At 45.6% G+C, this 23,966-nt stretch overlaps 1 protein-coding gene across 2 annotated transcripts; it reads left to right on the top strand.

The window, feature by feature from the left end:
* Positions 1–5,092: 5,092 nt before the first annotated feature.
* Sult6b2 (sulfotransferase family 6B, member 2) lies at positions 5,093–23,657 on the top strand. Of its 2 annotated transcripts, XM_575715.8 has the most exons (6): positions 5,093–5,277; positions 7,266–7,450; positions 11,324–11,450; positions 18,641–18,735; positions 19,005–19,191; positions 22,865–23,657. In XM_575715.8, the coding sequence occupies exons 1-6, from the start codon at positions 5,133–5,135 to the stop codon at positions 23,026–23,028; spliced, it is 903 nt and encodes a 300-aa protein (XP_575715.1). In that variant the 5' UTR covers positions 5,093–5,132; the 3' UTR covers positions 23,029–23,657. The 2 variants fall into 2 exon arrangements, with proteins under 2 accessions (XP_575715.1, XP_063142951.1); XM_063286881.1 differs by lacking the exons at positions 5,093–5,277; positions 7,266–7,450 and adding an exon at positions 11,124–11,232.
* The last annotated feature ends 309 nt before the right edge of the window (positions 23,658–23,966 follow it).

Genomic DNA, 23,966 nt, shown 5'->3' with positions numbered 1-23,966 from the left:
CCGCCAGGTAGAAAGACCTTCATTGCACACTCCTCTTGTGATTTCTTTCTTTTCTTTTCTTTCTTTCTTTCTTTCTTTCTTTCTTTCTTTCTTTCTTTCTTTCTTTTTAAGGATTGTACTGATTAATTACATAAAACAGCAAAAGATAGAACAAAGTTAGTGCACAAAGAACACCTTAGGAAATAGACATTATTAGTCCTTTTAAAATTATAGAACCCTTCCAAATGAACAGGCGAAAGCTGACCTAGAAAGTAACTAGACTAGGAGTGTACACAGTAGACTGTGGGTGCTACTCACATTGTCCCTCTTGGCCTCTTACGCCTCCACAGGGCTAACCCTACAGGGCCCAGTGGCCACGGTCAGAAACCTAGGAACCCGGAACCAGATCAACTCAGATCTCAGGTGTCTGTCCCAATAGCAGAAGGCAGGACAACAGGAATGAAGACAGTTTCTAAATGTTGATTATGACAGACTTATGGGTCTGTCTACCGTTGGTGACCTTCCCTTAATTACATCTGTCGGTCTTGAGACCTCAGGCAGAAGACTGACTCCTCCCCTGAGCATCCAGTGTTAACCACGCAGGCTCAGTTTGATTATGTAACTCCATATCCTCCTGGTCCTGTTTTATCCTTAATGGTAGCTCTGGGGCTGAGCTCATGTGCTACCTGCTAGGCCTGGAATCTCCTACGGTTCCTGTCACAGTCAGCTGTCAACCTGACATCTGAAGAGTTGGAGGAGCTGAGAAATGCCAGAGGAATGTCTTCCCAGAGACCCTTCCCCTTTGGTCTTCCTGTCCATAACCAAGTGTCCTTGTTGAACAGCCAGGGAAGGGTCACCGAGGAAAGCAGGAGGCCGTGCTTCAGCTCTCGGTGTGCTCACTGATCTCCTGCCTTTGTAGATCTCCTTCAATAAAGGTTTGTGACTGCTGTCTACCATTACGACAGTTTCTAGAGATTCTAAATGCTTGCCTCTCGGCTTATTTTAAGGCAAGGCAGTGTCGATCGTAGCTTCCCAATGAGTAGGTGCACCAGGCTCTTGGCACTAGCATGCTGGACACAGACCTCACTGACAAGTAGTCTTAATGTCCCGTTACTTCCTGAGCGCTACTGCGGAACACTTTACAAAGACATATCCAGATCTCCGATCGAAGTTCTTGATTTGATTTTTTTCCCCTAAATATTGATCTTAGTGGGAGCTCCTAACAGAGTCTCTTAATAAACACAGAGTTTAGTATAAGAATTCCAGAATCTTTCTGGCAGTCTGTGGCTTCCCCATTAGCCTCTTAATGATGACCTTTGGCCAACAGCACTTCCTAACTTGATGGGGTCCAATTCTAACGCTTTAACAGTTAATGCTTTCATCTGTTATTTTGAAGAAATCCTTTACTAACCAAAGATTCTGAAGATGTCCTTCCAAGTCTTCTCCTAGAAGATCTTTATTTCGAGAATTTAACTATTCTGTATGTACGGTGGGACTCGTGTCACTCCTGAGAATGAGTGCCGTTCATTGAAAAGATAACCGCCACTTACTCAATTCACCTTTGTCTTGAATCAAGTGTCCACTTACGTGTGTCTCGCTTTCTGAACTCTTTCTTCCTCTGCTCTATATGTAGTCTGGGGTTCAGCCCACATCATGCTTAACTACCACTGTCCTGTAGCGCCCCTTGAAATCTCATAAGTCCCAAGAGTCTTTCCTCTTTACAGTTTCTTTCGCTATTCTAGGACCTTTGTGTGTAGCTTACATCGATGTTGCCAACTGACAGTCACTCATGAGCATTTAGACAAGGGCAGTTGCCTATTTGGATTTTGATCCAACTGAATTGGCTATAAATCATGAGGCAAATTCAGATACCCTAATAACCCTGAATCATCAGCTCTGCGGTATAATTGATTTCCATTATTTATTTCTATCTACTCAATCACCGATGATTTCGCTCATGCTTGAACTGTTTCCTTGTACGTTGCTTTGAGCACAGCGTGATAGAGAAATACTTAAAGACTTGCTTTTTTTATATTATCATAAATAGAATTAGTTTGCAAATCCTTTATCAGATTCTTCTTTTCTTCTTTTGAGACAAGACCTCTGTAAGCCAGGCTGACTCTGAACTTAGCATGTAGCTAAAAATGACTCGGAAGGTACTGAACTGAGGAAGGTAACCCAGGCTCAGAAAGACAAACATTGCATTTCCTCTCTTATCTGTGCTGTCCAACTCTGAGTCTTCAGGTATGAGTCACTGTGGTAACCAGGAATGAGGGGCCAGAATTTGGGGTGCAGGGGTAGCTCAGAGAGGAGAATAATAGGACACAGTGATAAGAAGAGAGAAATGGGAAAATAAAGAAGGGGCTTATTATTTGGGGAGGTGGAAGGAAGAACCATATAGAAGAAGAGTTAAGAGGGATAAATTACACTAATCGTGCTTCAAAAAGGCACGGGGAGTCCTAACATAACATAGATATACACATTATATAACTTTTTTTTTTGTTCTTTTTTTCGGAGCTGGGGACCGAACCCAGGGCCTTGCGCTTCCTAGGCAAGCGCTCTACCACTGAGCTAAATCCCCAACCCCCACATTATATAACTTAAATGAAATTATTTCACTTGGGGTGACGAAAAGCTATGGGTTATCTAATAAAAACCCCAATCCCAGGCGTAAGAAACCTCCTTTCAAATTGTTGAACAGGAATGCCCAAGAGACTTGCCAAATGCTGCTGCCATTTCCCCGGTTTGTCTCCCAGAAGTGGAAGGGAAGACCCTACTGCTGAAGACTCCATGTACTTTGGACATAGGACTCCGGATTTTCACTGGAACTGATGGGAAAGCCTCCTCCCCAGGGCTAGCTTTCAGGGTTCTGGACACTGATATGCAAACTGCCAAGGGAGGGAAATAATCAATAGGTCCCACCCAGCTGTAATGAGAGGAAGCACAATGACCAGCTGGCAAGATAGCCCTAAGGTTCCAAGGGCAGCGCTTATCCCTGGATGGCAACCGAGAGCTGTCTAGTTGGACTCAAAGCCCATTCGACAGGAGGGAACTCATTGATACTGGAGCTTTAGCCAACTACCCAGGACCAGTGAGGTCATGGACCTTAATGGAGACTCTCCACCCACTGCTGTACTAGACCAACACGATTCCTATCTGCATCCTCACCACTTACACAAGTGAGTGTAGCTCTCACCCCTCGTCAAAGAGACCGTTGCAGAAAATCACCATTGGTCAAAATAGGGAGAACATTGGACCACAGGGTGCTTAGCGGCAGCAAGTACGTCTACAGCATAACCCAAGGCTCAGAGGCCATCAAGAAAGAGAGAACAGAAGGTTGTATGATCGGACCGGGAGGTCTGAGGTGAAACTGTTCTTTCCAGCCATGCTAGGGAAACTGTACACATGCAGCCGCAACAATATGGCTACCTGAACAATTCCACGTCAGTTTGCCATCCCAGTGCAGATGACAGAAATCTCACAGGCCCTGCCCCTAGAGGAAGAACTCTGAGGAGAAGTTAGTTTTGCCCAGGGATGAGCCCTGAGGGTTGGTTCTCTAGTACGGAGTAATTAGTCCTAGAAACATGAAACATCTAGGTGCAAACAGCACTGACCGTACGTCAGGCTGCACTGAATGCCGACTGCACATTCATTCATTTACACTTCTATGTGTATACAGCAACACGGTTGTATATGTTACGACAAAGTTAAGGAAGAGGAGGGTGTGAATTTGGGAGGGGAGGACCTGAGAGGGGTAGTGGGGAGGAGAGAGGAGGGCAGAAATGATGTGAGATAATTGTATTTTAATTAAGCAAAAATAAATATTTTTAAAGGGAGCCAATTGGGAGGTGATGCAAAAATTAACTATTAAAAGGTTAATCCCGGGTTGGGGATTTAGCTCAGTGGTAGAGCGCTTGCCTAGCAAGCGCAAGGCCCTGGGTTCGGTCCCCAGCTCCAAAAAAAAAAAGAAAAAAGAAAAAAAAAAAGGTTAATCCCGCCAATGATTTTATTTTTAAAAAGGACCTTGAATTTCCAGTCCTCCAGCCTCCACCTGCCGGGTGCTAGGATTGCAGGCCTGTAGCACCGTACGTTGTGTCTGTGTCCCTGGGTATCCATTCCTGGCTTCCTGTGTGCCCAGCAACTGTACCACGTGACCAGCCCACGGAAAGCTCTGCTTCCTCTTGCCTCGGCCCAGAACACAGGAAGCCGGGTCATCCCGAGTGCTGATCTTGCCACCCAGCGGCAGCTTCCCCTCCACATGCTTGTTCTCTCAGTGGGTTCTTTCTTATCCCCTGTGTGTGGATTCATCTCCAGTGTACGTGATCACTTGTTTCTGTTACGGCCACGGGCGTCTTTCTTCTTCCAATGCCTTCCAATGTTCCTTCCACTGTCAGACAAGCCAAATTCTCAACTGAGGCTCGTTGAAAATAACTAGGCATTTCCTCCCCACACCTGATTGAACCTGGAATGTTGTCATGTTATCAACCAAGACTAAAACGGAGTGTGATAAGAGGTAGCTTCCCTCTCTACAGCCTCCTGGCGGCATGTGTTCTCAACAAGTCCATTTCTAGTGTGTGGTATTACGACTCTCATTGTATTTCTTCTAAACTATAGCTCATAAAGATTGTTGCAAGAGTATTTCCCAATTCCTGGAAATTTTCGTGTTTCCTTGTCTCTGTCTCCTTTCCCGTCAAACTCTAAGTACTGGCTTCTTCCTATACCGTGTTAATGAGTAGAAACCCAATTTTCCTAATGACTTTCAGTGATATAATTCATTATGGTGACTAAAGCCTTTGCCTATTTAGGACAAAGATTTGATTAGTGGTCCTATCATAACACAGTGATTACTCTTGGTGGCCTGGTAGTGATCTATGCAAATGATCCTGAACTGGGTTGGAAGGACACATTCTGTAACCCGCCTTATCAGGAAAATTCAGATAACATGACTTTTATCATAGACATTGGCTCGCTGGTGGTTTAAAAATTATTCTTGTACAGAATTGCAAAAGGTATATATAGACACATGGAATGTCAGCTTAGAGATACCAAGATCCCTCTGCCACTCTGCTGGGGTTGTGACCAAGGGCCAGGTTTGCCTGTGGCTTGTGGAGGGGCGGTGCTGAGCATACAGCCTCTAACAGGGTCAGTGGAAGATGTCATCCGAGAGTCAGCCAAGTCTCCTTCATAAGTACAGGGGTGTCATCTTCTCTGTCATGTCTTCAGAAGAACTCCTTGGTTCCTTGGACTCCTTTGATGCGAGAGAAGATGACATATTTCTGGTTTCCTACCCCAAATCCGGTGAGTTTACTCCCTGAAGTGCACTAAAAGATACAGAGTAACAAATGCAACGGTAAGAGGTGGAAACATTGTTTCCGTTCATTTGGCAGACTGTTTATTCCAAAGGCGGGGAAATGGTCTTCAAGGATTTAGATTTCCTTAAAGACTCAGGTGAAGTAGTTGGAGCTGTGCGGAAGCTTTCCATTTGATTTATGAAGGTGCATAAATCATATGCAGTAAGCAAAATTGGCTCTGTGAGAGATTCCCACTCTCTCCTGCCCATGACTAAACAGCCTTTGCTCGCTCCTACTTAATTGTCGATACCTTTGTTCACCTGCTCTAATGAGAGCTCTAAATACTTTCCCTGCTACACTTTTACTTCAGAATGGATGTCAGTGGGTATAAGCAAGGCCAGGCTGCACTTCTGGGAGTTGGTTCTATGCTGACTTCCTTTTGTTATGTAACGTCCGGTTGCCTGCCTCTGTTTCCAGAATAGTGGCCACATAGAGATGGTGACTACAGGGAAGGAGTTCAACAAGGAGTAGCCAAGCTGCCATTTGTTTAGTCACTTATGAACTGTAGTTCCCCGTCAGACAGGTCATCAGTGTGGGAAGAAGCAAAGTGCACAGGGGTCAGAGGCTTTTTGAGAACACGCACACACACACACACACACACACACACACACACACACACACACAATTCTTAATTCCAGTTCCAGAGAATCTGAAGCCTTTTTCTGCAGATATCACGTACTCACAAGATACACACATGCCTGCAGGAGAAACACTCACACTAATAAATAAATCTTTAAAAAAAAGAAAAAAAAACCCAGACCTTTGTAAAGGATACTTAATGTAAAACTTACAGAGCAAGTCAGATCACTGTAGACAGTATTTATTTATCCAGTCAGTGTCACTGAAATCACAGTGAAATAGTGGGCACTAGCCTGGTTTAACCTCCTCGGGGATGTAGTCTTCAAATGAGCAAAATGTCCCCACTCCCTCCTGCAAGCTTTAGTTTCTCTGCTGCAAAATTGGGGTGCAGCCATCGTTTGCTTCAGCAAAGTGTGGGGTTGAATTCTTGGCTGGGTGACGGCAGTGGGATGTTCAGGGAAGAGCTCTTGTGTAGCATGAACACAGCACATGGTTCAGACCCCTGTATCATCCCTGTGTAACATCTCCCCCACCATCAACAAACACGAGAACAACTGGGCAGGCACATGGGTAAAGCCCTTCCTGTGTTAGCCTGGGCCATGTGAATTTGATCTGGTGAGCATGGATACAGGGGGAAGCCATGACCGATTCTACAAAGCTGTCCTCTGACATTCACGTGCCCTCTGTGGCATCCCCTACCCCCATTGTGTACAAATACAATAATAACAAATACAATTCAAAACACCCCCATCCCCACCCCACACCCACCCACAAAAACCAGAACCTAAACAGAATTCTGTGCCGTTTTTCAAATTCCACGGTTTCCACCTTTTATCTGAGTATGACAAACATTTATGATTTAAATGCTTGGTTAGCACAGATACCATCCCATGCATACAGAGGATCTGTGTCTCTCTTCAGGTGCCATTATAACTGTGTTCTGGTGTGTGTTCTAACAGAGGAAGGGCCTGGGTACCATGGGGAGGCAGAAAGGAGAGTAATGTGAGGGGCAGGTCGAGAGGCTTGAAGATGGCCTATAAAAAGAGAAGCGCTCATGGTCCGTGGGAACCACATTAGGGAAGATGCATGTGAGCTGGTGATTGGAAGTTTCTAGAAGTGAGTGGTAACAATTACTTTAAAGGAAGGGCTCAGCAAACGTCCTGTGCAAACCTTTGCACTCCTGTAACCGGAGTCTACTCCACAAACCCAGTTAGCATTTCACCAGCTTCCAGGGGTGTCAGCATCAGAACCACTGAGAGCAGTCAGGCTTGCGGTGTTCACATAACGTGCATTTGCGCCCCGTGCTCAGGTGCAACGTGGAATTACAAGTGCGTTCCAACCTCTGTTTGCTTGCAGGCACCCACTGGCTGGCAGAAGTCATTGAGCGCATTCCCAACGCCGGCATCACGCTCACATCTCCTGTTGAACTGGGAGACATTTCTAAATTTGAAGAGCTAAGAATGGTTCCTAAGAGAAGAGTTATCCCGACCCATCTGAACTATGAAATGCTTCCGGTGACTGTGAAACAGAAGCAGTGCAAGGTGGGTGCTGTGCCCAGGGGCAACCTGGGAATGCTCAGTTCTGCTTAGGGGCAGCCTCCGGGTTGCTCAGTGCTGCTGCCCAGGGGCAGCCTCAGAAATGCTCAGTTCTTTTCCCCCAAGGATTCATTTCCTTTTCATTTGATGTGTAAGCGTGAGTGAGTGCCTTCGGGTGTGTATGTGCACTATGTGCATGCAGTGGCTTTGGGCTCCCAAAGGAAGCAAAAGTTCTCCTATAATTGGAGTTACCAGTGTTGTGAGCCACCACGTAGGTGCTGGGAACTGAACCCGGGACTCTGCGAGAGCAGCCAGTGCTCCTAATCACTGAGCAGTCTCTCTAGCCCTGGGGCTCTGTGTTCTTGCCCTGTCATGGGGCTCCGCGGTAGTAAAGTAAGTGCTGTTTGTATTTATTTTACCTTTTCTGGGAAAAAAGTTATTATAGGAAGAAATGCTACAGGACGGTTTCCTTGATCCATTATTAACTCACGGCCTAGAATTTTTAAAAGCTAATTATAATTTGAAGGACATTTTCCATTTTCACAGCTTTATTTTCCTCCTTTACATTTTCACAGGGAGATTTTTAAATGATAAAGGGATAGGAAACCATGCTTTTAGTTCATGTGTAACAAATATTCTCAGTGTGATTGAAACGTATCTGTACAGGAAAAACAATACCAGGAGCAAATAACTCAGCAAGCAAAGTGAATTTCTAGCATATGGCATTAGCAGTCGATGTAATCTTTTTAGGAATGTGCGGATAAGGATTCAGCTCCTGGATTAAATACAGAGAGAGGGAGAGAGACATGGAAGGACACTGGAGATGGGAGAGTAAGGAGGAGGATGAGGGGAGGGGAGAAAGAGGAAGAGGGAGGGGGAAGAGAGAAAGAGAGGGGCAGAGAGAGGGAGAGAGGGAGGGAAGAAGAGATAGGGAGAGAGAGAGGGGCACAGAGAGAGACAGAAACAGAGAGACAGAGAGGGAGTTAGAGAGAAAGTGAGGGAAGAGGGAGGGAAGGAAGAGGGAGGGAGGGAGAGAGGGGGAGAGAGGGGGAAGGAGAGAAGGAGGGAGGGAGGGAGGGAGAAAGAGAGGAGAAGGAAATGAAGGAAGAGGAGGAGGAGAGGGGGAGGGAGATGGAGGTGGGGATCTAATTCCAGTAACTAATGACATTCTCAAGCAATCATTACCAGCCAGGCAGTTTGGTATTTGTCCCACACACATGACACATGTGGGTGACAGGCCACTTGAGCAAGGACCTGAGTCCGAGACAGGTTCTTCTTTACCTCTACACTGAATGTGCAGCTTTAAGGTGCACCCTTTCTCAATAGACCTGATGGGAAGGAACCAAGCCTCTTCCCTTCTCCTCCAGAAGATAGGGATGACATTAAATGACTCAGCAAATACTTTCTTATCTAAGTCAATTGCAGGTCCCCTGGTTGTCCATTGAAACATAAATCGAACACCTTGTTCCTATCAGCTCATGACGCAATGCTGCATATAATTAAAAATGTAGGCCCTCCATGGATATGGTTATTGGTTAGTCCTGAGGGCCTGAGAGTCAGTCAACTTTTCCTACTTCCCTATCCCTGTAAGGCTGATCAGACCAGAGAGTTAGTCCCTCTAACTGCCCCCCCAAACCTCTCAGCTTCACTTAGCCTTTTTTGTTGTTGTTGTTGTTTGTTTGTTTCTCATTTTAAAAATAAACTTTCGAACTGGAGAGATGGTTCAGTGGTTAAGAGCACCGACTGCTCTTCCTGAGGTCCTGAGTTCAAATCCCAGGAACCACATGGTGGCTCATAACCATCTATAATGGGATCTGATGCCCTCTTCTGGTGTGTCTGAAGACAGCTACAGTGTATTCATATAAAATAAATCTATATATTTTTTAAAAAGGTGGTACAAATCCAGATATTAAAAAAATACTTTCCTGGGTGTCTTTGCACCTCATGTGTAGCTGTTGTGTGTGGTTGGGAGGGCAGAAGAGGGTGACAGGGAGTTACAGATGATTGCACTTCTTAATCTTTACTTTTCCTTGCTCTTTTCTGTCAGGGAAATCCAGAGCTTGAAATTTATATTTTGTTACTCATTTTATGATTAACATTTTATGCTTAACAATGATTTTGCTTTTATTATTTGTGTGTGTATGTGTGTGTGTGTGTGTGTGTGTGTGTGTGTGTGTGTGTGCGCACGCACTTGTGCACATGAGTGCAGGTGTCTGTGGACACCTGGATCCCTCTAGAGCTGGAATGACAGGCAGCTGTGAGTTGTCCAGTGTGAGTGCTAGGAACTGAACTGGGGTCCTCTGGAAGAACAGCAAGGGTTCTAACCATTAAGCCATCTCTCTGTCTCCCCGTGATGCTTTAGCCAATGTCTCTTCCCCCACGTCTCCTGGAGTACCATCCTGACTTCTCTATAGCTCCTAACCTCCTCCAATGATTCTTCAGGTTTCTCAGTTTACTATAACATCTGTAAAAACGGGCTGCACTGTGCTCCCAAGTCTGTAACGCACACCTCACCCCAGGGCTCCTTGAGAGGCTTGCTTCTCTGCCAAACAACTTTGTCCAGTTCATCAGTGGAAGCATGGGGTTTTGCTCCTTTATTCCACTTTGTCCGTGCAGTGGAGTTTTAGAAGTGAGTTCAGCAAGCCCTGGGCTTCTGTGGTTCTACTCTGGAAGCCTGGCACAGTAAGGGAAGGCCCAAGGTCTTTGAGGTTGCTTCCTATCACAGCATAAGCTGGAGAGTGTCCTGGGTGGGGCTTCATTCCTGACACATTGACCTTTACACATCTCTCAATTAAAGAGGAACCGGGCACTATTCATGTGGATCACACAACGTCTGGACTATGAACACGCTACTGAAAGATAGCATTGTACTAACAGTGACTCTGAAAAAGTCTGCCTTATCTAGGTAAATTGTGTCTGTCCCAATTGTCAGTTAAAAACCGGAGGACGTCTCGTTCTTAACCCGTGCAATGTTGACTGTGATCAGAAAGGCTCTATTACCTAGCGTCTTCTATTGCTTTCTGGAAGATTTTCGCTGTTCCCTTTTATAATCCTGTCTTCGAGCTCCTACAATGGTCTGTTGTCAAGAGAACATGCGATTGTCTGCCAGTCAGCCCGCTACACGCTGAGAGGGGGCTCAAAGCATTCCTTTCTCGTTAGTTGTCATACCCTCGGAGCTGGGTCATTGCAGATTTTCTGGTATTCAGCACACACAGAATACATGTTTGTGGATTGAATTATAGTTGCAGTTTTCTTAGGCACTGGGAGGGAATCTTAGATGTTCTGCTTGGCAAGGAGTTAAACTGTCAGAAAGGGAAGGTCCAGACTATAGTTTTCCAGTAGGCTTAATAGACAGTTGCGAAAAGTCTGGCTGCGTGCAAGTGTCGTTTAACATATAGATAACAAAAACATTGTTTTGTCTGACAGTGAATAGGGGTTCTTCCATGCCTGGCTCTAAAAGACAGGGCCACACTTAGCAAATGACTTAGAAAGCTGTCCACTGGGCTGTGAGCACCAGTGGCTGCTGGGGGCTGGTTTGAAACACAGCAAGCCAGGCCATCTCTTGGACCCCTGGAATCACAATCTGCTTATTAACATTCTTCTTGGATGACTCACATGTACACTGGGTTTCTGGAGAGTGAAGCCAGGACTAGTCAGTTATCCGCTAATGTTATTGAGAGAGAGAGAGAGAGAGAGAGAGAGAGAGAGAGAGAGCAGGAAGGAAGGAAGGAAGGAAGGAAGGAAGGAAGGAAGGAGGAAACAGAAAGAAAAACGTGGAATTCCCACAGGTAAGTTTCACCTGCAACTTGCTTTTGGGAAATATTTTGTGTTGTGGCTATTTTCATCCTAGAGCAAATTGTCTGTGTGTTTTTAAAACAGATCATCTACATTGTGAGAAATCCGAAGGATACAGCGGTGTCCATGTTCCATTATTACAGGGACAACCCTAACCTCCCTTCCACAGAAACATGGGCTGCGTTTCTAGAGCTGTTCCTCAAAGGAGACGGTAAATATAGCAGTCATAATTTCCTTAATTTAAGTCGTGTTTATTTACTGTGTGTGTGTATGCTTGTGTGTGTGTGTTTGTGTGTGTGTATGTGTGTGTATGCTTGTGTGTGTGTGTTTGTGTGTGTGTGTGTGTGTGTGCAGAGTCCTAAGAAGCACGTTGCATGCCTTACTGTATCACATCCACCTCACTTCCTTGCAATGAGGTCACTGAGCTTAGAGCGGGGCTGGCATCCAGGGACCTCAGAGGTCCTTCTGTCTCCACCTCAGCTGGGCTGAGGTCACTGAGGTGCCTGTGGACTCGCTCTGCTGTCTCATAACCTGGATGCTGGGATTTGAACTCAGGTCCTTGTATCTCGTTCAGTGATGCTTCATGAACCATCTCCCAGCCCTGACAATCATCTTTTTTTTTTTTTGGCGCTGGGGACCGAATCCAGAGCCTTGTGCTTGCTAGGCAAGCGCTCTACCACTGAGCTAAATCCCCAACCCCGACAATCATCTTTTAAAATTCATTAAACACACTGAACTTTCTCACCCAAAATGAAAGGTCGCTCTGACCTTTGGATGGAGCCTAATTGCTGGCTCTCACACATGCGCTGAGGAGAAGTTTTTGTTTCTTCTAAGCAAATTCTTTATCAATTCACGGTCATTCTTATGGCCCATGAGGAGGAGCATATTTTTGAGTTACGTATAAAATCTTCAAGACAGAGATTAATTCTTGGTAATAACTTAATTTTTTTTCATATACCACCAGTCCCCCACCCCTACCCCTGTGAGAATTATGTACTCAGGGGAGGACAGTTAGGTAGCCTGGAAGTAGATATCACAACAGATAAAATACATACACACACACCAATCCTCCCAAAGAAACAATGAACAAATCATGAGAAAACTGATTTCATGAGAGGGAACAGAAAGCAACAGACCCTGAAAGCAGTGTGAGACTTGGTTCGACAGGGTGCCCAGGGCCCCTTGGTCCTGCCACCCTGCACCTTTGTTCCTCTCCCTCTGACTTGGTGGTGTTGGGGGAACCTTTAATCTTTGTAAGTCTCCCCCCACCCCAAGACAAGTTTCTTTATGCTGCCCAGACTATCCTGGAACTCATTCTGTAGACCAGGCTGGTCTGAAACTCAGAGACCCATCTGCCTCTGCTCCCAAGTGCCCAGGTAAAACCTTAATTCTTAAACAAATATTAAACGATAGTATGCTAACATGGTGAAGAAATTAGGAGACAGGAGTTTAAATTGGTGAGTGCTTGGAGAACTCCATCTCTTTTGGGGGTCACTGTAGGTCTTTCCTAGTTACACATTTAGTGAACAACTTTTACTTAAAGAATAAGCCGCAGAGTTGACAGTCTAAGAGTCTGGAATATCTATCTGACTTTCTGCTAATGCCCCACCCCAAACCCGGGTCACTAACCTAGGCCAAAGAATCTATTCATACATACTTTTTGAGTTTTAAACTTTTAGCGTTTGAGGATTCCACCCCTGTGATCATGCCCCCTCCTTACTTCACCATCTCTTCCTTATCTCCGCCCCCGCCCCCGGCCCCGCCTCCGTCCCCCCCACTCTCCCCCCCCCCCCGCCCACCAACTTCATGCAGTCTCCTTTGCACCCACTGAGCCCCACTCCTGTGCACGTATTGCCAGCACTAAGTGGACATATTTTACGGTTTTGCTGGCAGACTGTTCAGCAGCTATCCGGGTTAGTTTCAGGGAGGCCGAGGGAAACAAACATAGCCTTAACCTTAAATCCACACTGACTCCCTGCTTCCTGACTGTGCGACTCACCCTGTTTCAACTCCTTCGGAGATGAGATGAGATGTAGTTTCCCCCTTAACAAATGCCACACAGCTAGCAGAACCATGACGTCACAGGACTGCCAGGTACTTTACAGGATTCAAACACGGCACCTGGCCTTTACTTGACTCCCAGTCTCAAGAAGGATGTAGGCTAAGCTTGAACATCCCAACCCCGACCACAGGTTCATTAACCTCACACAGCCACACACCGGTTCATTCTTATCTTACTGCGTGATTCCCATGTGACAGACACTTAGCTAAGTGTTGGGTAAATATTACCTCATTTCACCCTCACCTAACCCTCGTGCGGTAGGTGCTATTAACCTGAGTTTGCAGCTCCAAGGGGTGACAAGCGAGGGAAGCCAAATAACTCACTCACGGATGCATATCAAGTAAGGAGTACAGCCAAACTTTAATTATTATTCCAAAATCTTTCCCCCTGCCACAATGAGCTCAGTCTAAAAAGCTGCCTGACCATCTTCCAAGTATTTAAAGACGGTCAGCGTGCCTCCCTCTGCCCTGAGTCCATCTTTGGAATAAGCAGAATCTAAACACACAATTCTTTTTTCAGAACAGACCCTGAGTCTGCTCTTTCTCAAGAGGAGAAATGCACACTGTGGCTGCCTCTCCTCCCGCTGCCTGTGTTCCAACCTGGCCATGTCTTTATTAGGACTCTGTACCCAGAAAGTGAATACACCCGGGTGAGGTAGGAGGAACCAGGGCAGTACCAGGATAAGCCTGCTCCTCTTCTGCATTTTGGTTTTCTCTGGACATAGCCATACAAAGGGCCAGGCCAGGTCAGAATGCAATAAGGCTGGTCAGTGCTGGGGAAATAATGCGCACCCAGCGAGCACCACACCGTAATAGCAGACTGCCTGGGAGGAGAGGCAGAGAGAGGATTGGTTGGAAAATCCTTCCAGACATTTCTCTTACACCTAAGTTGTAATGGGATCTCTTCTATAACGATTCTACCTCTGGGTTACGTCATTCTGCGTCAACCCTGGGTACGTCATCACGCATCAACCCTGGGAACGTCATCCTGCGTCAGCTGGTCACCACCGTCTGTCATTCAGAAAGCTTTATTTAAACGTGAGCAACAGCTTCACCTTTCCTGTTTGTAAGTCAGAGCCCAGACATATATATATATATATATATATATATATATATATATATATATATATATATATATAATCCCAGCGTTATAATCCCAGGGAGATTGATGCACCGAGATTAGGAGTTTAAGATTATTCTGGGCTGCACACCAAATTCAAGGATAGCATAGGCTACATGACACCACCTCAGGAAAAAGAAAACATCATCACCAAACAACGGGAAGGGTAGCAACAGAATTGTTGGTACCGCGCCGTGCAGATGCAGACATGCATGGGTGTGTTTCACATGCAAGGGGGGTTCGCAGGACTCTGAAGACAGTGTGACTTCTTTTGTGGCACGCAGTAGAGCAGAGAGAAAAGGCAGCTAAGGTGGCATCAGTTCAGGTCTGCACGTCATGCAGCTTGACTTAGGACAGCCCCACAACTATGTAGCTTCACACACAGACGAGACTAACAGAACGGCCCACCCACAGGATCGTTCAGAGTTGAAACTGAAGTACTGGCCGCGGGACGCTGCGGAAATCCACCCAGCTACTCTAGTAGACGCGGAAGGCTTTCAAGTAGCTTCACCTGGAGGCAGGTGTGCATCCAAGTTATTTTCTAAGGAAGTCGCTACAATATCCTGGGCTGACCTTCCTATGCACACTCAACTCCTACTTCTGTAAAGAGACAGGAGAGTGAAGATGCAGCCGGACATTTATGTAATCCTCTAATTGACTTTCCGGGTAGTAGTTTGTCAAGTTAATCAGTAACTATAAATTATGCTTTGGTGATATCAAGCCACATTAATATCTCAATGAAACTAATATCTGAACATTGAACTCATTTGTACACCCCTAGCTCCCTTTCAGACCTTGTACTGGGGCTGTGCATTTCCTAGGCCTTCCATTCCAGAAAGTTTTGCTTTATAACACAGTGGCTGTGATTTCGGAGCCATTTCTGGAAACTGAGAAATGCATTATAATTGCTATGGGGCAGAAGGCAGGAACAGCTGGCGCATAGAGTAGAGCATTAACATAACGCTCGTAGATGGGAAGGGAGCCATGGGTCACAGGTTGGAAGTACAAGTCATGAGTCTAAATACAGAGCCGTATAAAGTCCTCTGGCAGCACTGACAGAGAGAGAGAGAGAGAGAGAGAGAGAGAGAGAGAGAGAGAGAGAGAGAGAGAGAGAGAGAGAGAGAGAATGAAGTGTTTTGCTGAGCGGCTTTTTCTTCTCCTTTGTCTATTGAAATAAGCATTAAGATAGCAGGGGAGCATCGCCAGGGAGACAGCTGAGAGAGCCAATGAGAGGAAGGCAGAGACAGAAAGGGCCAGTGGAGAACTGTAGGAGCTGTCTGGTAAGACCATTAGGGCTGTTGGCAAGACACCGGGTGACACAGGCCACTGTGACTGACAGTCATCGTCCTCGGTGACCTTGGTAGAGTGACCAGGTTGACTGAATGACTGAAGACTCGGGGAGGGGGGATGTGAACTACTCACAGGACATAACATCTCAAAGAAACTTGTGTTCTATACGGGGGCGGGGGTGCAGTTCTGGAAGGTTCTAGCAAGCAAAGTTTCTGACTTACTTTTTAGACCTATAGATTGGGTGAGCTTAAGCCAGCTCTGCCCACAGGCATTCAGGGGAGGAGTTTTGATTGATAAAAGAAGGAAATCCAGGCAGAAGCTAAAGGCAGACATGGGGAGAGAGGACCCAGTGACTGTAAGGATAAGGGGTAGGCAAAAGAGGACATGCCTTTATTTTAGAAACTTCATTTTCTTTACAGTGAAGGGCTGTGAATGACTTGGAAAATGAGGGCTTGTGGTTTTAAATGTAACTCAATTTGTCACTTGAGAAATCTTGGTCCATCAAGGATTCCTCCACACACAGTCCTAATGTGCTCCTGCGTGCTGGCCAGGAAGGTAACAGCTCTCAATTCTTTCAGCTGCCCTCCGACCTTTTTGGAGAAAGACGGAATATAGCTTCCTCTATGGCAAATAGAACCTTTCAAATTATGAGAAGCTCAAACCCTGAAAGCCATTCTTAAATGCACATTGTGATCCATTTCTTTCTGAAAAAGCCATAATAGGCCAAGTTGATTGCGTTTAACCAGTGACCATGACTCTGTGCTGCCCCTGCCTGCAGGAGCCCGGCTTCTCTGACAGTCTGAAGGCGTCTGACAGCAGCCGAGCTGTAGACAATAGCCCCATGTGGGACCTGTGGGTATTGGTAGGATGTGGAGGGTCAGATAGACTTTAGGTTGAGACCCGACTGATGTGAGATTATCCTTTGTTCCTTAAGGCTATGTGAGAGGAAAAAAATCAGTCTTCCTTCTACAGGCGTTTGAGTCTGGAAAAAGGGTGGTCATTCTTAGACAAGCAATTCTTTCCGCCATTGCGGTCTTGGGCAATTCTGCAATAAGATATTGGGTCAGACTCCAAAACAGCCTGAAGAACTGATAAGGAGAAGCGAGCAACGCTTTGAGGAGTTCTCTCTCTCTCTTTCTCTCTCTCTCTCGGGTGCCTGGGGTAGAAGGCCAACTCTGTGACAGCATCACAGCAATCCCAGAACTTCCTGGTTAAAAAGACACAACAAAGCAAGAGAGACTCAGAAAGACAGACAGCACATGCTTCCTCTCATATGAGGAGTCTAGACTTCAGTGGTGTGTGAGTGCATGTGTGTGTGTATGTGCATGTGTGTGCATGTGTGTGTATGTGTGTGTATACATGCATGTGTGAGTCTGTGCATGTGTGTGCATGTGTATATGTGTGTGCATGTGTGTATACATGCATGTGCAAGTGTGTGTGCATTTGTATGTGTGTGTGCATGTATGTGTGTGCGCATGTGTGTGTGCATGTGTGTGTACATGTGTATATGTGTGTGCATGTGTGCAAATAAAAATAGCAAATAATACTGCACATGCATGAAAATATCACAATGTATCAATATTGTGAGAATGAATGAATTAACAAAAGCAAATATATATATATGTATGTATATTTGCAATTTTGTTTCCTCAAAATCTAAAATCACCAAGAATTACAGTTAGTTAATGGGGTAATTATATTGCGATGATATGCTATCAGATATAATTTATTCCAAGCTTTTATGTTCAGAACATCTCATGCAATGTGTATCAGGCTTCCTAAACTCTTGTGAGCTGAGTGAGCAGACATCAGGTGCTTTCTACACCGGCATCTCTGACACTGAGGGCAGAAGCTAGCGTTTGAGTTTGGGGTGATACTGAGCCCTGGAAGGATGCATTTAACCACATCCTGCTTTATGAGTCGTGTGACTAGTGAGATGGCATCCGGAGACTACAGCATGCATTGTTTTCTAACCATCATCTCAAGGGAGGTACATGCAATGTTTTGACTTTTGAGCCTTGAGAAAATTCCAAGGCTCTCATTTGACAAGGAAATAAGGTGCTGTTAACAAACTGTACAGATGTTCCTAAGGCTGAATCGTTCCCTCGGAATATTCTTTTTTTTTTTTTAAAGATTTATTTATTTAATGTATGTGAGTACACTGTAGCTGTCTTCACACACACCAGAAGAGGGCACCAGATCCCATTACAGATGGTTGTGAGCCAGCATGTGGTTGCTGGGAATTGAACTCAGGACCTCTGGAAGAGGAGTCAGTGCTTACCGCTGAGCCATCTCTCCAGCAACCCCCCCACCCCAATATTCTTAAAACTTACTATGCTCTTAATTTAGTTTAAAATTTCTAGCCAACAAATACTATAATCATCCTAATTACTAATCACCAACAATCATCGTAAGTTCCTTTTAAAAACAAAGTTTTAAAACTGGGCATGATAGCTCATGGTTATAATCTTAGCACTTGAGAAGCTGAGGCAGGAGACTTACCATGAGTCTCAGAACTACCCTAGTCTATGTAGTGAGAACTCGGTCCAAGGGAAAAGTTTACAAACTTTTGTAGTAAAAACCTGAACTTATGAATGACCCTTTAAAGAAAATGACTGATCCTTACTGTTTCCTTGGGAGAGCTTTAAAAGTTCAGAATATAATTACTGAGAAAAACGTACACGTTGATCTTGCTGTCACTTTTCAGGGTGATAAAAATTATTTACTAGATTAAGGGAAAACTACTCCACGACTATGAAGGTGTGGGCCAGTGGGAGCTCACAGCAGCGCGCCTCTCCGGGGTGAAGGTGCAGTGAATAGAACCTTCTAGGTAGTCTCTCTCCAGAGCAGTGGGCAAGTACGGAGGTGGACCAGGCCAGGCCGGAGAAGCCTTCGTTGTGAACAGTAACTGTAATGTATTTCTCTTCCAGTTGTGTATGGCTCCTGGTTTGATCATGTTTTGAGCTGGGAAGAACACAAAAATGATAAGAACGTCCTCTTCCTCTTCTACGAAGAAATGAAAAAGGTAAGTCTCAAGCTTCTCAGCGGCTGAACCCAAATTAAGCGAAAACTCTCCTAGTGCATGCCTTTATCCCAGCGCTCCGGAGGTAGAGGCAGAGAGACCCGTGAGTTCGAGGCCAGCCTGGTCTACATAGTCAGTTCCAGACCAGCCAGGGTGACAGAGAAACCTTGCCAAAAACAAATAAAACAGTGGGTGAATTTCGCCTTAAAATTCAGAGAAATGAATTGGTATTCAGATAAGAGGCACACTTACTTAACTTTCTTATCGCTCAGGATTTTGTTAAGAGCCTAAAGAAAATAACTGCTTTCCTTGGCATTGATGTGAACGACAGCGAGATGGGTAAGATCGCTCGGAGTACATCGTTCAGTGAAATGAAAAGTAACGCTGCCAAAGAAAACTGCGATCCCAATCACGTCATCTGTGCCCTCACGTCCAACAGGAACCTGGTGTTCAGAAAAGGTAGGTGGGCAGGAGGCGGCTGCTGGGCAGGAGGCGGCTGCTGGGCAGGAGGCGGCTGCTGGGCAGGAGGTGGCTGCTGGGCAGGAGGCGGCTGCAGCTGCGGCTCCCGCCGGGGAGCGTTTGGCTCTCGGTTTCTACAGGTTCTTTGCTCATCTAGGAGTCAGTCACAAAGACTGAAAATCCTAGAGGGAAGAGAGTTGTACCGATACTGAGCATGTGCAGACTTCCGTTTTCATTGTTTCCTAGACAACAGCAAGTCCCTACTATGTATGTGGTATTGAAGTTGTAATAGGTCATGTAGAGACGATCAGTGGTAGTGGGAGGATGTATGAGGAGGTTACATGAAGGTTTTAGGTAAGCAAAGGGTAGACGCCATTCTGTATAAGAACGTGCATCTCAGAATGTTGGAGACTCAGAAATTCTGGAGCCAGTCTCCTCCGCACACAGAGGATGGCAGCAGTTATGTTACAAGCTTTCAATGTGTATAGAACTACAAGAAAGAGGATTGAATCTCTCCCAATAATTCTCCAGGTTTAAGGTAGAAGGAAGATGGACATATGTCTGTACCATGTGGGTGCAGTTCCCAAGAGTGTCAGAAGAGGGCATTCGATCCCCTGAAACTGGAGTTAAATGGTTGTAAACCACCGTGTGGACTGGGAACTGAAGCCAGGTCCCATGTGAGAGTAGCCAGTACTCTTAACCCCTGATCTATCTCTGCAGCCTCTAGAACTGTTTTGAAGTGTGTAAATTTTTATCTAGCTAGAGGAGAAATGTTTTATAACTTACAAAGGCAAAATGTTTTGCAAGTACATGTGCCCGATTCTTACTAAAAGGCAAATGTCTATTCCCTTTCTTGTCCCAACAGAATACATTCAATCCTCCCCACCAGCCCCCCCCAAGCAAAGATTTGCCAACTCGTGTAAAACAGATATTATCCTAACTTTGCAAATTTTCTATTGTTGTAGTTTAGTCTCATTTATTCAGAGTCATAAAACCAAGGTTAAGAAACGAGGCAAGCATTCAATTCAGCAAGTATTAATAAGCTAATTAATTCTAGAACTAATATGCAAACACTGAATAAAACACGGCATCTCTCCTTTAGAAGTTCATGTTCCAGACCGGAATGCACAACGCTAATAGCAGGCAACTGTGACGAGAAACGTGGGTTGTGGGTGTGGGGGCGGGATCATACGCCTACAGTAAGGGGGAAGATCCTGCTCCCAGTACATCCAGGACTGAAAGTTTGAGAAGTGGTTATGAAAATGATAGACAAGGAATGCTTTCCAAGAGAGCCAATCCTAGCGAGGGGGCGGAGTCAGAATCACAGGGAGAGCCAATGCCAGCGAGGGGCAGGGTCAGAACCACAGCTGAGTCACGTAGGGCGCCCTGGAAGACACAGTAGTATGCTGTTCTGCAGTGGGCCTGTGAGAAGCACAATAAAGGAGAGAAGATATTGGTGCTAGAGAGCTTAAACTTCATGAGAAGCACCCCCTCCCCCCCTCCTCTCCACTTCCATCCCCTTCCACCCCTCCCATCCCTCCCTTCCTCTCCCCTCTTCCCAACTTCTTTGTTCCTGGTTGAAGAGTGGACCTGGCACAAGCTGGTCTGTGTGCTATAGTGGCAGGGGCAGAGTATAAACATGCTTAGAAGAGAGTGGAAGTCAGACAGAAGAACTGAGCAAGGTGCCCATAAACTGTTTAGGTGGGAAACATTTTCAGTCACTTCTGCTTGAATGACAATTAGTTGAGAAGTCAGTCAGGGAGCCATTGGCAGACTGTGGATGCCACAGCATCGTCTGGATGCCAGCCAAGAGCTGGAGTGACAGAAGACCCTCATATCCATGAGAATGAAGCAGCCCAAGGGAGGCAAGAAAAGATTTGGGCCAGAATTAGACCAAAAGCCAGGGACACGTGGCGACCTGTCAGTTCTTCTTGGGCTCTGAGCAGTTTGCACAGTAGTGTGCATGGAGATGGGGGGGGGGGGGCGGGGGAGGCTTGACAAGACACAGAGAAGAGAAGAGCGCGCTGCACGAGCTGAGGGTGCACAGAAGAGGATGGCATGGTGGTTTAAGGCAGGCAGGAATGGCAAGAGATTGAGAGGCGTTCTGGAGAAAATTTGAAGTGGGACAGACAGACCTTACGGTAGGGGAGGGGCACGGGGTGGTGTGGGGAGTGTATATAAGCTAGGCAAAGGAACGAAAAGAGGAGAGAGAGAGAGAGAGAGGAGAGAGAGAGAGAGAGAGAGAGAGAGAGAGAGAGAGAGAGAGAGAGAGAGATAGAGAGAGAGAGCGAGAGAGCACCGTGTGATTATTTCCCACTCCGCCCGACCAGCCGTGGCTGTAACCCTGGCAAGCATGCCCAGCTGAAACTCTATCGGCACCACCTGTAACTGGCAGCATGGCAGTTGCACCTGGGTATGGTTTCTTTGCACTGGATGTAAGCGTGGAAGACTGGCTCCTGCTGGACGCACCCACTGTTGACATACATTTATACACGTGAAATAAATAAATCTTTAAAATAACGTCAGCTACGAGAAAGCCAAAACAAACCGAAACAAACGGCGCGCAAGTTTTAGTACACAGGCTGTAGTTTTCTGAGTTCAGATCCACGATGTCTATCTTACTATGCTCTCAGTATATTAATTTTCATGTGGGCTGAGCATGGGGATGCACGTCTTTAATACCAATACTCTGGAAACAGAGGCAGGCAGATCTGAGGCCAGCCTGATCCACATAGTATGGTTCCAAGCCAACCAGAACTATGTAATATGACCCTGTCTAAAAAACCGTGTAATATATGTTTTTAATAAAGCATATAACATGCAAAAAAAGAAGCCTTTCCTAGAACATAATGCATTTCTTTTCTGTAAGTGACATTGTCCTGCATGCAGTGAAGCCCTGCGTGTCTTTTTGCACACATAGGATGCCTAGCTCTTGATTACACACAAGGGTAGCCCCCAGCTTGAAAGGGATCACGGAGAACAAGTGTAGTGATAAAGTAATGTGCCCTTGGCACTAGGACTGGGAGACCCCAGGGGTGGAACCCGAGCCCCAAGTTTGACAAGGGGAGCATACTGGAAATGAGGAAAACAGTTCGGAGTGTCTGAAAAACACTCAATTCAGATTTCTCAAATTCAGAGAGGCTGGCAGCCTATATACATCTATCACCAAATGCCTTGTATTGAAAACTTCTGTTTGTGTGCCCAGTTCTCCGTTGTTCATTCTATAGGAAAGACATTTCTGAAATTGAGATGAGCTACCCATTCCTACGGTCTATTCTCAGACCAGCTTCCGCTGTGTGAGCCCCCAAGAAGGCAAACACACGAACTACCTCTGCACTCACACTGTCGCATTTATGCTGCGTCACATTTCGACTAGAACGTCCTGAGCTACTCCAGCAAAAATACATTTATATATTTTAAATCTTTATTATATTATCTTAAATTATTAGATAATAAATAATTATAAACTGTTGAAATTAACATAGCTATCACACAGAAGTCACTAGAAACACCAAAGAAGCAAGTGAGAAATAATCTCCCCTCCCTGTCATTTTATCACCAGGAGAAACCAAACACTCCCATTTGATTGCAAAGCTGTTTGATTTGACTTCTTCAAGTTTGAGTGTTGTGGGTCGAGACTGGGTCTTGCCTGACACATTTCCTGTGTTTCTAGGAGTGGTGGGTGATTGGATAAACTACTTCACTCCGAAGCAGAACAGAGCCTTTGATGAGCTATTCACGGAGAAGATGAGAAACAGTGAAGTGGGCAGACATTTGAAGGAGTATGCGCAGTCGCAGACGCTTGAAGAAGGTGTGCGCGCAATCGCAGATGCTTGAAGGAGCACGCGCAATCGGAAGGGAAATGAACTGTATTCCGTTCTCTGCAGCGTGGCGCCTGGGAAACACGTAAATATTCTTTACTGATGTGAAAAGCAGATAGTTCTTTCCATGAGAAACACGTACTTCAAGAATGTGTAAAATGCGGCACTCATAAGACATTATCGTCGTATTTGGTGACGGCAGAATTATTAATAAACGGGGGCATAAATTTCTCCAGTCGTTGAGCTCTGTATCCACCTTCAGCGAGTTCAGGCCGAAGTTCAGGTCTGAACATCGTGAATCTGAAGGCCAGGGCTGGTTCCTAACACAGAAAGAACTGTTATTGAAAATCCTCCATGAGCTGCTCGGATGTGGAAAGGAGAGGGGTTAAACCACATCCCCGAGGAAATTTTATTTTATGCCTATTTAGATAATCATAGCCTGTATCTTAATGTTTTTATCCCGACATTTCTAAGTGTCTGTGAGAAATACTTCTCGAAATCACAAGAACAACAGACACCATCCTATCAAACTGGAGAAACCTAAGGGCTGGGTTCTGTCCCTCATTGGTGAACATGGTTGGGAATACCTGTATTTTCTTAATGTTACCGCAAATAATAAATTTTCTCATCTTCTAATTTTGAAAATGGACTTTCCTTTTAAGTTCCTGTGCGTCTGACTCTTTATTGCATTTTGAGTGTGCACGCGCCCTTCCTGACAGGGTCCTAACACTAACAGAGTCTCTCCAGCTCTCTGTAAGGTGTATTACCCCATGTCTTCCACTAGAGGGCACTGTAGTGAACTCTCGGTGAACTACAGTGTTGCTCACCCACCCGGCTCTCCGTACTGTTCACTGTTGTAGAACCTCCGGAGGCGCGCTGGGAAGTCAAAACTGTACTATGACTGGCTCTTAATGCTGAGCTCAAGGCGGGAGGTTGATTTGCTGAGTTCAGCCC

Source organism: Rattus norvegicus, chromosome 4 (assembly GCF_036323735.1).
Source record: "Rattus norvegicus strain BN/NHsdMcwi chromosome 4, GRCr8, whole genome shotgun sequence".
NCBI lineage: Eukaryota > Metazoa > Chordata > Mammalia > Rodentia > Muridae > Rattus > Rattus norvegicus.
The sequence above is the reverse complement of the archived record's forward strand: the minus strand, read 5'-3'. Positions and strand labels throughout refer to the sequence as shown.

Coding starts and splice junctions, on each gene's coding strand:
- Sult6b2 (XM_575715.8), top strand. CDS start 5,133: ATGTCATCCGAGAGTCAGCCAAGTCTCCTTCATAAGTACAGGGGTGTC. Junction 5,278..7,265: donor GGTTTCCTACCCCAAATCCG/GTGAGTTTACTC, acceptor GTTTGCTTGCAG/GCACCCACTGGCTGGCAGAA. Junction 7,451..11,323: donor TGAAACAGAAGCAGTGCAAG/GTGGGTGCTGTG, acceptor TTTTTAAAACAG/ATCATCTACATTGTGAGAAA.